This window comes from Leptosomus discolor, chromosome 5 (genome assembly GCF_034619465.1).
Source record: "Leptosomus discolor isolate bLepDis1 chromosome 5, bLepDis1.hap2, whole genome shotgun sequence".
Classification (NCBI taxonomy): Eukaryota; Metazoa; Chordata; class Aves; order Leptosomiformes; family Leptosomidae; genus Leptosomus; species Leptosomus discolor.
The window spans coordinates 21496277-21510354 of record NC_141395.1 but is presented as its reverse complement, the minus strand read 5'-3'; the positions used below and the strand labels follow the sequence as shown (position 1 = coordinate 21510354).

Below are 14078 nucleotides of genomic sequence, written 5' to 3'. Positions count from 1 at the left end.
TCAGTCATGTATTGGTTGTCAGTGGCCAGGTTTTGGCAGCTGGGGAGCTTCCGGGGCAGCCTTTGTGAGGGGAGGCCAGGCCTGCCCCATGCTGGACGCAACCAGTTCCAGCTGGCTCCAACAGACCTGCCCAGGGCACAGCAGAGCCCTCAGCCATGCTGGTGCTGCCTCTAGGAAAACTTATTCAAGAAGGGGCAAAATGCTGCACATGCAGCGAGGACTGAGGGAAAAAAGTGTGAGAAACAACCCTGCGAGCACCAAGGTCAGAGAAGAAGGAGGGGAGGAGGCAATGCACCAGACATTCCCCTGCAGCCTGTCGAGGAGACCAGGGGAGCAGCATTTTCCCTGCAGCTGGTGGAGAGGACCATGCCAGAGCAGATACCCACACTGCAGCCTGTGGAGCACACCATGCTGGAGCAGGTGGGTATTCCCAGAAAGAACTATGGCCTGTGGAGAGCCCATCCTGGACTAGGGGAAACGTGTGAGGAGGAAGGAGCAGCAGAGAGGGAACTGGGTATGGACTGATCCCAGGCCCTCATTCCCCATCCCCTCTGTGCTGCTGGGGACCAGGGGAGGAGGTAGAAGAGTCAAGAGCAAAGGAGTAAAGTTGAGCCAGGGAAAAAGGGGGCAGGAGGGGAGGTGTTCTAGTGTTTGTCTTTGTTTCTTACCATCTAAATCTATTTTAATTGGCAATAAATTAATTTTCTCTGAGTGAAGTCTATTTTGCCTGTGACAGTAATTGGTAAGTGATCTCCCCATCTATTTTGTCCCATGAGCTTTTTCATCTTATTTTCTCTCTGTCTTGTTGGGGAGGGGGGGAATGAGAGAATGTCTGGGTGGGGGTCTGGCGGGTCAACCTACCACATGTGAACTGTCCTACAAAATCGTTGGGGGAAAGGCTGGTCTACTGCTTGAGATCATCAATATCTACCAGATAGTAGAGATCTAAAATGAAATTGAGAGCCTTGACTATATAGAGAATTCAGTATTCTACTGGTGCTGAGTATTTCTACTCACATGCTTAAGTCTACTGAGTCTGTCTAGGATGCAGTTAATTTTCTTCACAGCAGCTCATATGGTGCTATGTTTTGGATCTGTGGCTAAAGTGTGGATAACACACCAATGTTTTAGCTGTTGCCGAACAGCACTTGCACAGTGTCAAGGCCTTTTCTTCCTCCCACTCTGACCCTGCTCAGCGAGTGGGTGAGTGACTGGATGTGGAGTTAGCTGCCAGCCAGGGCCAACCCACCACATTTAAGTATCTTGTTGGACCACTGCCAGACTGTGCCTCATTTTACAGGATCAGAGGCTGCTCATGTTTAATTCTACTCCTACCATGAAAAAGCACCCTTCTTTTAGTACACAGAGTTGGGGAACTCAAAGCAGAGCTTTCTGTTTAGGAGTTACTCAGGTACAGCATTATTTAGCTTTGTTCTGCCATTTTCATTGCTGTTCAAGCATCAGCATTCTGTTAATGTATTTCAAATGGCTAAAGCTATGATAACATTTGGTTTTCCTACAGGATCCCATCTATATTCAGTGCCCAAAATAGATGCACAAAAGGAGAACAGTGATGTTGATCATGCAATAGCATATGTAATATTTTCTAAGTTTCAGATGCATAACTTTGCAATCTCAATACTATTTTAATATAATTTTTAAGTAACACATGCACCATGAGAGAGAGGACATGTTTTATTTTCAATGTTTACTTCATATTCGTATATGAATATTCATATATGTATATTCACATACTTCATATATTTAAAAAGTTTACTTCAATATGAAAAAAATAATTCGGCTTTTTGAGGGGCACCGAGTGGCTCCACTCCTTAGTGATGTGAAACCTGGGCTCTGACATCAGGTAAATGGGTTTGCTGCCTTGATTCAGACTAGGGCTGTACCAACTGATAAAATTGCTCAGCAGGAAATAGCAGAAAATTTTTTAAATTGCATGTTGGTATGTGCACTGTTTCAGTAATTTTACTCAAACAGGAAACCCACTGAAATGTAGTTCACTGTCTTAAGTCACATCTTGTGCTTTAATAAACTAAAAACATATGTGCACAAAACATGATCATTATTTTATCTCTAGAGCTATGTTCTACAGGCAACATTTTACCTCCGTTAAGAAGGTGTTGCATTAATTTTAAGCATGAGAACTTAGGTGCATTCTGTGCACATTTTCTAGTTAATATTTCTCAAAAACAATGGTAATGCTATTTTAATTTTCATATCTATTTTTAGTATATTTTTATTTTGCTCTGTATAATTCTTCAGGATAGCTCTTGTAGCGTTAATCCTTATAATGGTGGAAGAGATCGTAGCTAGAGGCTTTCACAAGTTCCTGTGTCTTCAGCTTCTCAGCCTTCTGATCTTCATGGAGATCTATTTGAACTCCTACATTGTATTTTTGTACTAATAGTTGCATATCATTGCCATCAAATTCAGAATCAGAAAGTGTGCTTTGCTGTGTTGTTATAGGGGCTGCTGTATCTTGTGCGGGACTTTGATCTTGCTTGTTTGATTTTTGTGACATTGTTTTGGCTGGACTTTATTCCTCTGAATCCTCTGTGCCAAGGCTGTGTTTCAATTAACTGTTTTGCCTTGTGCACAGCACCGCTCGTGTTTTCCTCCACTGAGATTCGACATACCACTTTAATTTCCACCAGGTCTTTGCTGGTCACATGTAAAGGCTGTGTTTCAAATGTCCAGTGTGCTATTCTGACATGCCTCTTTCCAGTGTCTTCCCTATGGACGGCTTCATTCTCCAGTCTTTGACCAAAGTTGTCTCTGGTAACAGACAACGGCTGAGGTTCAAAATATTGTATGCTTCTCTTCACATTTCCTTTAAGCTCTTTCAGCTCAGGCCTCAGCTGCAACAAGTTAAGGACATCCACTGGGTTGAACTGCCCAAGTTTATCCAGGTTCTGTGCTTTCAGCACGTGCCTCAGAGTCTTTAAAGAACCGATAGAAACTTCTTGGGTGCGAGTTTCATCTGGTGTTTGTTCCTCATCATGATAATTTTTATCCTTAGAGTCCAGCGGCTGCATTTCAAATATCCACATGACTCTCTGAACATCTCCTCTAACCAACGTGAGAGCCTTATCCACAGTTCCTGCAGAGCCTGGAGCATGTCCACGCAGTGCATCAAGAGGCTGTGTCTGAAACATCCAGACTGTGTATCCAACATTTCCACCTGCAATGGTTTCCTGGTCTGCAATGCTTCTAGCTTTGTCTGGGTCTGGAGGGTCATCTTAATTGGAACGAAAGGCTGGTTCTCAAAGACCCATCTTATAGAGAGGACCTCTCCACTCTGGATTTCACACCACTTTAAACATTGGTTTTTCAGTCTTGTGAACACTGAATGCAAAGCCATATCTAGCCTGCTGCACATCTGACATCACATGCTGTGTTTCAGATTCACAAGATTAAATATTGGAGGTCTCATTCAGGTAACGTTTCTCTAAGCATTTTCTTAATTTTGGGTGGAAATGTTTGTATAAACATCTTAGTTCACATAAATTGCTTTGCTTTGGGTACAGATCTGTGGAGACAGTGGGCTTTGTTGGAGAGCTGGACGATTCAGTGTGCTGGGAAGCTGCTGTCATTTCCAATGGAGCTTTCTCATAAGTAGTGGAAAACTTTTCTGTGCTTCCATATTCATGGGATTTGGAGCTAATCATTGCAGAATTAGCAGTTCTGGCCTGTTTCTTCCTTGTTGTAGAAGTTCCCTGTAGGCTGCTTGCTGAAGTATTAGCAGTAGCAGATGAACTAACTGTTTAAGGCAATGTAATTTTCTGGTACATATTTTCCATCTTTAGGGAACAAAAGTGGTTGTGTTTTTTTTAAAGTATAGTAACGTATAAGACAATTTTTCTGTATGTTACAAAAGCTAGTTCTGCAAGGATCCAAGCAATAGGATAATAATAAGATCTGGAAAGACACAATCCATCGGCTATTGCTCAGAATGCATAAAACCAATCTTTTGAATTAAGATCTGTGCTATTTGCACCATAGAAGAGGTGTGAAAAGAAATGTGGAATTCATACAAAATGCAAAATTATGATTGAGCGGTCTTGAGTTTTTGCTGCAACAAGTGCAGACTTTGCATTATAAGCATAATGTAAAATTATGCTGTGGCTTATGCTAATTTTAATTTCTTCTGAAAGTGACACTTTCTATGCTTCTGAGAGTGACACTTTCTATGCTTCTGAGAATCTGTGGTGACAGAAAGTATACATATTTACAGATTCAGGATATTTCAGATACAGGAAAGAGACTGTTGAGCAGAGGACAGAAATGCAAAAGTTTTTATAAAGGTCTACTTTTAATTGTTTGTCACATACTGCAAGTACTTGTTGAGCCTTCTAACGTACTTTGTATTATGTTATGTGCACTTCATTTCTAAAGTCCATATATTCCCACCACTTTCATACATTTTTAATCACAATTAGTCAAAATAGAAATTCAGACTGCATGATGGACCAATGTCTTAACTTCGCTACTTCTGATTTCCATAAAGGAAGATCCCTCTTATTAAAAGCACAGACCTTTACTTCTTTTGCAGGTGTTGCAGTCTCTCTGTCAGAGTGAACAGCACTTTCCTGAGCTGTCCTTTCAATCTGCTGTTTTAAAATCTGTGTTACAGTCTTTGGGAGCTCTTCATTCTGGGCTGCATTGATTACTGCAGTGGGAAGAAGAATAAAAAAGATCATTTTTCCTTCACTCTCCATTGTATGAAATTGACTTTATCAGTGAATTATAAAACATTATTACATTAGAAAAGTTGTATTTAGCCTTACAGATGTCTAGAGGGTCACTTGATCGTGAACAGAAATCCGTAGAGAAGATGACAGAATAGTTGTTGAGGGACGTGTTGTCACCTACTGTTTTGCTGTACCCGAGTAGTGTGACAGAGCTAAAGGTTGACTGGGGTCTGTGAGAGAATATAATGCATGAATTCTAATACCAGGACTAAACTGCAGCAGCAGCAGTGGTCATATTCTGCAGGGCTATTCAGTGCAGCTACAAATTGAACCTTTCTCATCCACAATTTGTATATACATGGGCTCGTGTTTGCCTGTGTTTTCAGACAATTCTTCAAGACCCCAGTTCTTTCAAGCAATTGAGTGCATATTTAAAACCACCTCATGCAAAAGCCATCCCTCTGTACCAAATTCTAAACTCATTTCTTAAGTCCCATTGAATTTAAAGAATATGCTTTGCTGATAATTCGGAGTGATGTGCATTTTCATGTTTGTTTGCTAGGAGCAGCATATTTGTGTGAGTAGAGACATTTGCCATTGCTCATTTGTGAGCCTTTATTCTCAGGCCACTTCTTACCTGTTTCATCAGTGTGCTGAGTGAATGTAGAAGCCATTTTTATCTCATGAGTAACTTGCTCACGATGAGAAACCTGTGCACAAGACCTTCACTTTATTACAGGATTTAGTGCAATATGTAAGAATTTTCCATACTTCTGCAACTGTATTAAAAATGTTACATCAAAGCAAAATATGAATGGAAATCTAATTAATTATCACATTAAAACAATCATAAATTAAAACACCTTAAAAAAATATTATGCGCTGCCTAATGAGGGAGGCTATCAGCAGAACATCCAGATCTTCCTGTACCAAGTAGTAAAGGAGGAAGCAGCAAAGCAGATAGGTATCAGCATCAGTATAATTGTCCAATGACATGATTATTAATAGATAGAGTTACCTCTTGTCTTTGAGAGGCTTCCATTTGACTTTCTTTGGAGGTCACTTCATTGCACTCAGCTTCTCTGGTGCTGCTTGATACTGTGTGCTGGCTGCTATTTGATGTTTCCTAAAGACAAAAATAATCGCACATTAACAGCTAATAGTAAACTGTTTTTTTCTTTTTATTTTTCTTTTCCTGTGAAGGTCTTTCACAAATAAATTTTAATGTAAGTGGTGTAACTAGAACTGCCATTTTACAGCAGAGTACTGTTGTTGCTATTATTGATATTTGTTGCCATAAAAATTGTAACAGGCTTTTTTATAACACAGAAAATGTGAAGTCATTTCTGCTACTACAGCCAGACTTTGACCAGCAGATACAGAAAGCTGGAAAGGGGCAAAGGTGACTAGGAAGACTGGTTCTGGCTTTATGTGCTGTGCCATTAACTCGCTACCTATGAGCTGGCATGAGGCTAATTCAACTTTCTAAAAGGAAGAATAACAGTATGTCTATGCAAGAGATGCTGTCTTCCTGCATATGCTTTATCCAGCTCTTCCAATGCAAAATCATGCTGAATTGCAGTTGTGAAAAATATGACCCATAGGCTAACCAGAAGATCCTATAAAATATACAGGCTAGCATTGTGTCTACAAGTCTGACAACTGCAGTGTAATAAATGGAGCATATTGCTGAGAGTTTAAAGCGCTGTCCAAGATGTCCATGTAAACTAATTTCTGAGGTTATCTATGTTTAGTTTGACTCCAGATTCTGGCAATAATTTGTTTTCTTATTTAATGCCTATCACAGAACGTGTGTTACATCACATTACCTGTGTCCATGGAGTACTTTGAGATTAGAAGAAATAAATCCTAAGCAGTTCTGTGCTTCCTCTGTCTTGCTCACTAGCGTGCACGCAGAGACATCTAACAAATAATTTCACTCATGTCAAATTACATTTTCTTCTTCCTTTGTGAGAATGAAGCTTACCTATTAGTTTTTACTGATAATAAGCTTTCGAATGAAAGGAGCTTCTGGTCCCTCCAGCAAGAGCTTCCCAAGTGTTGAATGTAACGTGAATATGAATGGAGGCAGCACTGTGTTTCAGAGGTTGCTGCTGTACATCTAGTGCAACAGAGAGCTGTAAGCTTCCTGCATTTCAAATCCTGGCACCTCCTTGAAATCCAGCTAATTGTGAGGCAAGAAATTAGCTCTCTCCCTTAGTCATCCCATGAAAAAGCATATATTTATGGGATTTATTCCACCTTCAAACTAAGGAATGCTTGCTCTGCTTGCTCTCCACTAAGATTTCTGCTGAATCAATATAGGTGAGCATCCATTGCCTGGCCCATAGTTTCTGACATACAGTAGGCAGCAAGGGCTCTTAGGTTCTATGGCAGAGAAACAACGAGCATTCCCTTCATGGGCTGCAAAATCATCTGTTTCAACTATAAGATGAATTAAAATCAGATGAACAAAAGGTAGAATAAATTTTCTGATTACTGGCCCAATAAATGATTTAGTGCATTACCAGTATAAAAATTAATCCTATCTACTGCAAAGTTTGAAATGTCAAAGTGAGGTGAGGCTTGAGGAAAGCAAGTAAGAGTGTGCTTACACTCACAAGTTCTTTATGAGTAACAGTTGTGAGGGAGCTGCACAACATGAGGAGCCATGGAGCTAACCCCATACCAAGTTGAAAAGCAGCACTTCAAAGAAAATGAAGTGTAAATTTTTCCATCTATTCTCTGTTTAATGACTATGTGTAGGTGTATGTATAATACACTTTTTCGTTTTATATGGATATGCTTTTCAATATATTTATGCATATATATGCTTTTTTTCATTTAAGCTATGCTTTTCTGTTCTAATGTGCATGTTTTAGATATGTAAGTCAAGCTCTCATTACTGGAAAAGCTCGTTCATGAGACACGAAATATGTTCATGATAGTTATTATGTGTCCTTTGAATGGTGTGGGATATTAAAATAGGAATATAATTAGGCTTAATGTAGTCAGGAAGCAAATCTAATCTGAATGTCACTACTGCTTTATTGCTGTAACTTTGGTACTGCTTATGAAGTAGTTGCCATATTGCAAAAGATTATAATTGTTTAATGCGACAGCTATGGCTGTCTAAAATGCAGCCTAAACATTATGGGCCAGATTTTGACAATATAATTACACAGCCTTGCTCTGGGCATGCAGGGAGGAAGAGGGACTTGGGGGTTCTCATATATTGTGTATCTGTCAAGATAGCTGATTGAAATTCCAGTGACAGAGGGTAGAACGCTGCTTGTTTATTATTTGAAACAAGTGGAGAACAGGAAGACCTGTGGTGTCATCCCTCCTCTATAATGGCCAAATGTTGGATATAGGATAGGATATCCTGTAGGTAGGATTAATTTAGTCTACCCCATTAGAGTTTGTGGCATGTTTTGTAGACCCCATAGATTTTGGAGAATATTCTGTAGAATTACTTGATGGTCTGCATGGGATAAGGTTGCTCTTACCTTATTAAGAAGGATAAGTCATGCCTCAAATACAGGACAGTGGCTGAAGATCATGATCTTGATTTAATACTAGTTAAGGGTTATTCTTGTGGGAACTTGATCCCTTTATTTGTTCCTGTGGATTACACAATTCCTGCCATACTGTGCATTATTAAATCAGGCGAGGTTATTTAATCAACCAGATCCCGCATCGCAGTGTCAAGAGGGAATAGCTCCCCTCCAGCTGTGCAGGGGAGGAGGACAGAGAACTGAATGTCATTTTTGGTGGCAGGAGTGAAAAGACAACTATTATGGTTGCTTTTCCCGTGGCCGAAGAATCACCTTTCAAATATTTTTTGTTTGTTCTATGCCATATCATAAGTGAGCTTCAGAAAACACTGTCAGCTGATCGAGGCAATCCCAAGCACAGATACAGGCTGGGTGATAGGTGGATTGAGAGCAGTCCTGCAGAGAAGGACTTGGGGGTACTGATGGATGAAAAACTGAATATGAGCCGGCAATGTGTGCTTGCAGCTGATTTCGATGTAGCCAAATTTGATGCAGCCAATTGCATCCTGGGCTGCATCAAAAGCAGCGTGGCAAGCAGGTCGAGGGAGGTGATTCTCCCCCTCTGCCCCCGTGAGACCCCACCTGCAGTACTGCATCCAGCTCTGGGGGCCCCCAACACAAGAAAGACACGGAGCTGTTGGAGCGAGTCCAGATGAGGGCTACCAAGATGGTCAGAGGGTTGGAACACCCTTCCTATGAGGACAGGCTGAGAGAGCTGGGCTTGTTCAGCCTGGAAAAGAGAAGGCTCTGGGCAGACCTTCTAGCGGCCTTCCAGTACCTGAAGGGGACCTACGGGAAAGGTAGGGAGGGACTTTTTACAAGGGCCTGCAGTGATAGGACGAGGGGTTATGGTTGGAAGCTGGGAGAGGGCAGGTTCAGGCTAGATACAAGGGACAAGTTCTTCACCCTGAGGGTGGTGACACACTGGCACAGGTTGCCTAAGGAAGCTGTGGATGCTCCATCCCTGGAAGTGCTCAAGACGAGGCTGGATGGATCCTTGAGCAACCTGGTCTGGTGGGAAGTGCCCCTGCCATGGCAGGCGGGGTTGAAACTGGACGATCTTTGAGGACCCTTCCAACTCAAACCATTCTATGATTCTATGATTTTTGGCATGCTGCTAGTTCATGAACAGTTTCTTACAGTAATTTTATTTTTATTTCAGACTTCCATCATCCTTGATTCTCTTCTTTTTGTTTCAGGTCACCTTTATGGGGGCTGCTGGCCTTCCCGTGAATACCTGTATAGTAGTTAATACACAGGGCTATAGTGTCCTGTTGTATCTCTGGATAATAAATCATTCTAACCTAAAACAATGCTGTTCAAAAAATAAAGCTGTAAATCTGAGAATAGGTCTGTATACATTTTGTTAGAGGAGTGCATTTTCATGTAGGCATTCAGATTCTGTTACTGAAGAGAACTGTAATCGCTACACACGTTTTATATGCTAGTGGCCCATACATCAATTTTAGTGCCTCTGCGCTGCAATAATTTAGATAGAATTCTTATTGCAAAATGTGCCAAGATTTGAATTTTCAATAAGCATTCTGTCTATTTTAGAGCAAAAAGGTTTGCTTTTTTGTGTTGCCATTTTTGCAGTTTCCTTCTGTTCTGACGACAGACAAAACATAATTTCCCTTTCAGAAATAAAATTGCTTTGAGGCTCAGAATATGTATGCTATGTTATATGCATATGTACATAAAATGTATACAATTCTATGTGTGTATGTATGTATGTATTGTTCAAGGGGATCAAATGGCCCAAAAGCTTGTCCAAATACAAGAAATCCTTTTACTTGCTCACATTTGAAGCATATTTCTTTTTGTTGAACTGTACATTACGGTCATCATATAAGCTCTGTGGGAAGTTGGCAAATAAAATATTGTTCATATATTGGCAGATTTAGCGGTGTAGAAGTAAATTGTGACCCTAAAGCTTCAGTTACAAAGCAATAGAATGACTGACTGATGATTTACTTGTGGATTTTGATTTCTTCCTCAAAGCTATGCTTTTTTACCTATTTATGTTCTTATCATGGTATCATCTACACATCAGTACTGTGAGAGTCTTGCAGAGAATCCTTATAACAACTTCTCTTATCTGCACTTCATTTCTATGATTTGTCAGCCTTGCTTAATTGTATGTGTATACTTGGAGTGTTTTGGGCATTATGTGGAAGATTTTCATAAAAAAGATAAGGTTTTCACCATTCACTAACGTTGTCCCATTATTCAACCTTATCCTCTGCAATCGCTAGGAGATTGGCAATTGCTACGCTAGCAATCTTAGAAAATTTGTCTGGAATGACCCTCAGTGGAGGAGCTGTGGCTATACCTGCATCATTCCTGACACGTGATACTGTATGGTTGAGTGAATAACAGATACTTTCAATATATTCCACTCATCCTTCCTTTGTAGGAGGTTCAGCTTGCTTGCCAGAAATGGCTTGTTTCTGACACTGGGTAGTGAGACTTTGTCTGAGCAGCTAGCTAGCTGAGCTGGTGTAGCAAAGCACTCCAGTCTGGCATTTGCAGAACAGTAACACTGAAGCTTATGACCTCGTCTCAGCTTGGTGGCTGATCATAAAAGGTGGTTAAAATAAAGACCGGGTCTCTAAGAAAACTCTGGTTGAGTTTGTGAGCACATGGCAATTCTGTGATCAGTTTTTGTTGCTGCTCACTATTTTGGACAAGAGTTTAGTGCATCCTGCTGGTAACATGGCACCTTTCACAAGGAACCAATCTCCCTTTCAATGAAGAGAATTGTGAGTGATGGCTGCTATCTGAGAAAAACTGAAAGATAAATAGTTATTATTTGCATATTTGATGTCAGTATTTTGAATGAAAAGCCATGCAGTCAATATGCAATAATTGAATATGTAGTAAAATGTTCAGCTATTTAGATTACTGTTAAAAAAATTAATTGCTTCCTTATTTTAGCTTGAATTAGTAGTCTGAGTTTATCCAGATCTGGAGATGTGTTTTCAAAGTACATGGTTTCTCTGTTTTGCCCCAGGATTGATTCAGTGACCTTGAATAATCTTTCAACTACCTAAGTTATAATCCCATTTTCCATAACAGTGCAGTTATGTTAGATAGAAGTGGGATTTTATGGTCTTGCAGTAAGTTATTTAACCTAAATTTAAAGATTGTTCCATGTAGTCTGAGTGATTTTATTTCCTGTGGACGTGACTATTTCTGCTGATGATTTGAGAGACCCACCTCAGCTAGACACAGAGGACAAATACATGGATCAGTATGGTTAAAGGTCACATCTTAGTTGAAGAAATGAAACCATCATAGTGGCTTTGTAGAGAACTAGATGTTAGTGTTAGGCCAGGGAAAATGCATCTTGAAATCACAGAAATAAAATTATTTGGTTCTGTGTAAGAGAAAAAGTCATGCAATTTCTGTACACAGTTCGGCATCACTTCATCCAGATAAATGGCAGCTAGGTTGGACCATATCATCAGAAAAGTATGTGCATAACACTTCCTATTACCTATTACCTAGGATTATGCTCCAGTATGATTATGTCCAACTATGGGATTTTTCTGCTTAGTTAAAAATGCAAACTGTGTCTTCTCCCCTACAAACTGGAGTTTTGCCTGTTGTCTGTGCAAATTGTTGATACTGGTATTAATGTGTAAGAAAGGAGAGATAACTGGTAGATAAGATGATACTTATTTAACATGAAAATGAACCTGTGACAGAATGTTGATGAGTCCTGTTCTACAAAGTTGCAGAGCAATATTGCTTAAAAATTTCTCCAAAGAAGTGCAGGATGGCAAAGCAATTTACTGTGCCATTACTGTTTTTCAGAGTGCACAAGACTGATTGTGCAATGTGTTTTATTATAGGAGATTTAACATAGTCCAAAATCATTATCTCCTACAACAATTTTTCATGGTATATGCTAATGAAGTAATAAAATGTAAAGACCTTTTATCTAAAATAACACTTAGCTGCTGCTTTGTTCTACTTTTATGTAGCATCTGGGTTCTTCTGTGCAATTTTTGATCTCTTTAGGGGAGTTTATTAGATTTAATTCAATGGAAGCAGGAAACTCCTTTTGAAAGAGAATGGCTTAACAACATGTTAAATACAATAAACGCAAAATAACACCATGATACTTGCTAATGAATTACAGTCTTATAGGCAAGGTTCAGTATAAAATACTGCAATGGTGGTAATCTGCTTTACTCGTCTATTTGCTGTAAGTCTAGTATTGCCTATATTCAGTGTTTGTCTGCATCAAAAAATGTATGATTCCTGTGGTATGTCTCAGAAAGAAAATTCTTGGAGTATGAACATTAGGGAAATGTCTTAGTCATAATGAAAACTCTCCAATAAAGCAAACAATCATATTTTTTCCTCAAGCTATCTAGCAGGTCATACTTCATTTGTTAGCATTAAAAATGTTATTGTTACCTGTATAGGTTTGTGCTGGTGCTGATTCTGAGCAAAGTTCTTTTGTGAAGAGGTCTTCTGCACTTTCTCAAATTGTTTCCTCACTGCTGCCAGGCCACCATGCACAGTACAGAACTTGGTTTTCTCTGAAGTCTGGAGTGATAAAATAAGCCCAGTTGTTTTCCATTTGCAGTAAGAACATGCTTCTATGAGCTGATTTTTTTTATAAGTAGTTAATGACAGTATGCTATAAACATTTTTAAATTTCAAATGGAAAATTTTGAAACACTTGGTTACATCTGTAGTTTCTTACAGGGAACTTTTACTGACGTAATCTGTAAACCCTACTTATTTTAACAGTACACATGAACTAACATTAGCATTCAGAATAGATACAACAATAAGACAGTTATTTTTCAGGTGTTGTCATCAACATACAAAACATGTATGTGCTATTAGCATTAATTGTTGAATCTCATTGGCCCGTTTTAGAACTTTTACTTGTCAACCAAAAATTAGGACCTGCAAATTATGAAGTTCTTTTGGAATCTTGCAATCTAGAATTTATTTAACAGTAGCTACTAAATACTCCTATGTGAAATAGATCCTGCTGGTATAGCTGCATATTCATCTCTGCCTAAACTAGTGTCTGAGGACTCAGTGGTTTCCTCTGTCGTTACAGGAATCAGCCATATATTTTCAGTCATGTAATACTCTTTCTTTGCAGGAATGACTCAGACAATCATAAATACCGTTTCTGACAAGTTCATAGACTGCTACACAGGAGCCATACATTGTGCTTTGGAGAACTGAAGGCCAATATATATTTGAAAAATGGCCTGAATCTTTAGCACCAAAAGGAGTAGGTCCCATCTACTTGATTGTCAGCAGCAACCACTTTCCAGAACAATCCTTCTCTGCTGTTCCCTCTTCTACTTGTCTATTCTGAGTTCTGTTGCATTCAGAGTTGCCACCTGACCCTGTGTATTTTTTCAGTAGGTACTGTTGAAAAACATGCAAAGAGCTTCAAGCAGGCCTTTGTGAGATGATCTTTCTTCCCTAACAACAGTGCTGAAGGTCACAAGAGTGCCCTTACCCTAAGGCTCCCTGTTCTAGTTCTGTCCCTTATGTGTTACCTCTTAGATGGTACTAGAACAAAGCTTTCAGCATTTAAGCTTATTAATCAGTATGCAGAAAATAAATGCTCAATAATTAGAAATAGCCTTATAATGAAGGTTACTATGTAAACTTAGGTTTAGTGCTTACACTTGATGAGTATGTAATCAGATCATAAAAACCAGTTGGTTTTTTCTCCTTGTGATAATGGTGGCATGATTCTATACATGGATGTGTGAATGTGAAAAATAACTATTTTAGTGAATAAACATTTCAGGCGCACCTTACC

At 39.4% G+C, this 14078-nt stretch overlaps 1 protein-coding gene across 1 annotated transcript in view; it reads right to left on the bottom strand.

The window, feature by feature from the left end:
- Positions 1 to 14078, bottom strand: part of XIRP2 (xin actin binding repeat containing 2) — a 46658-nt gene that overhangs the window by 4065 nt on the left and 28515 nt on the right. Inside the window, exons 2-4 of the mRNA XM_086465961.1 lie at positions 5728 to 5835; positions 5347 to 5419; positions 4554 to 4687 (exon numbers count right to left, since the gene is read on the bottom strand). Of these exons, the coding sequence (XP_086322087.1) occupies positions 4554 to 4687; positions 5347 to 5419; positions 5728 to 5835 (315 nt within the window). The remainder of the gene's footprint in view (positions 1 to 4553; positions 4688 to 5346; positions 5420 to 5727; positions 5836 to 14078) is intronic.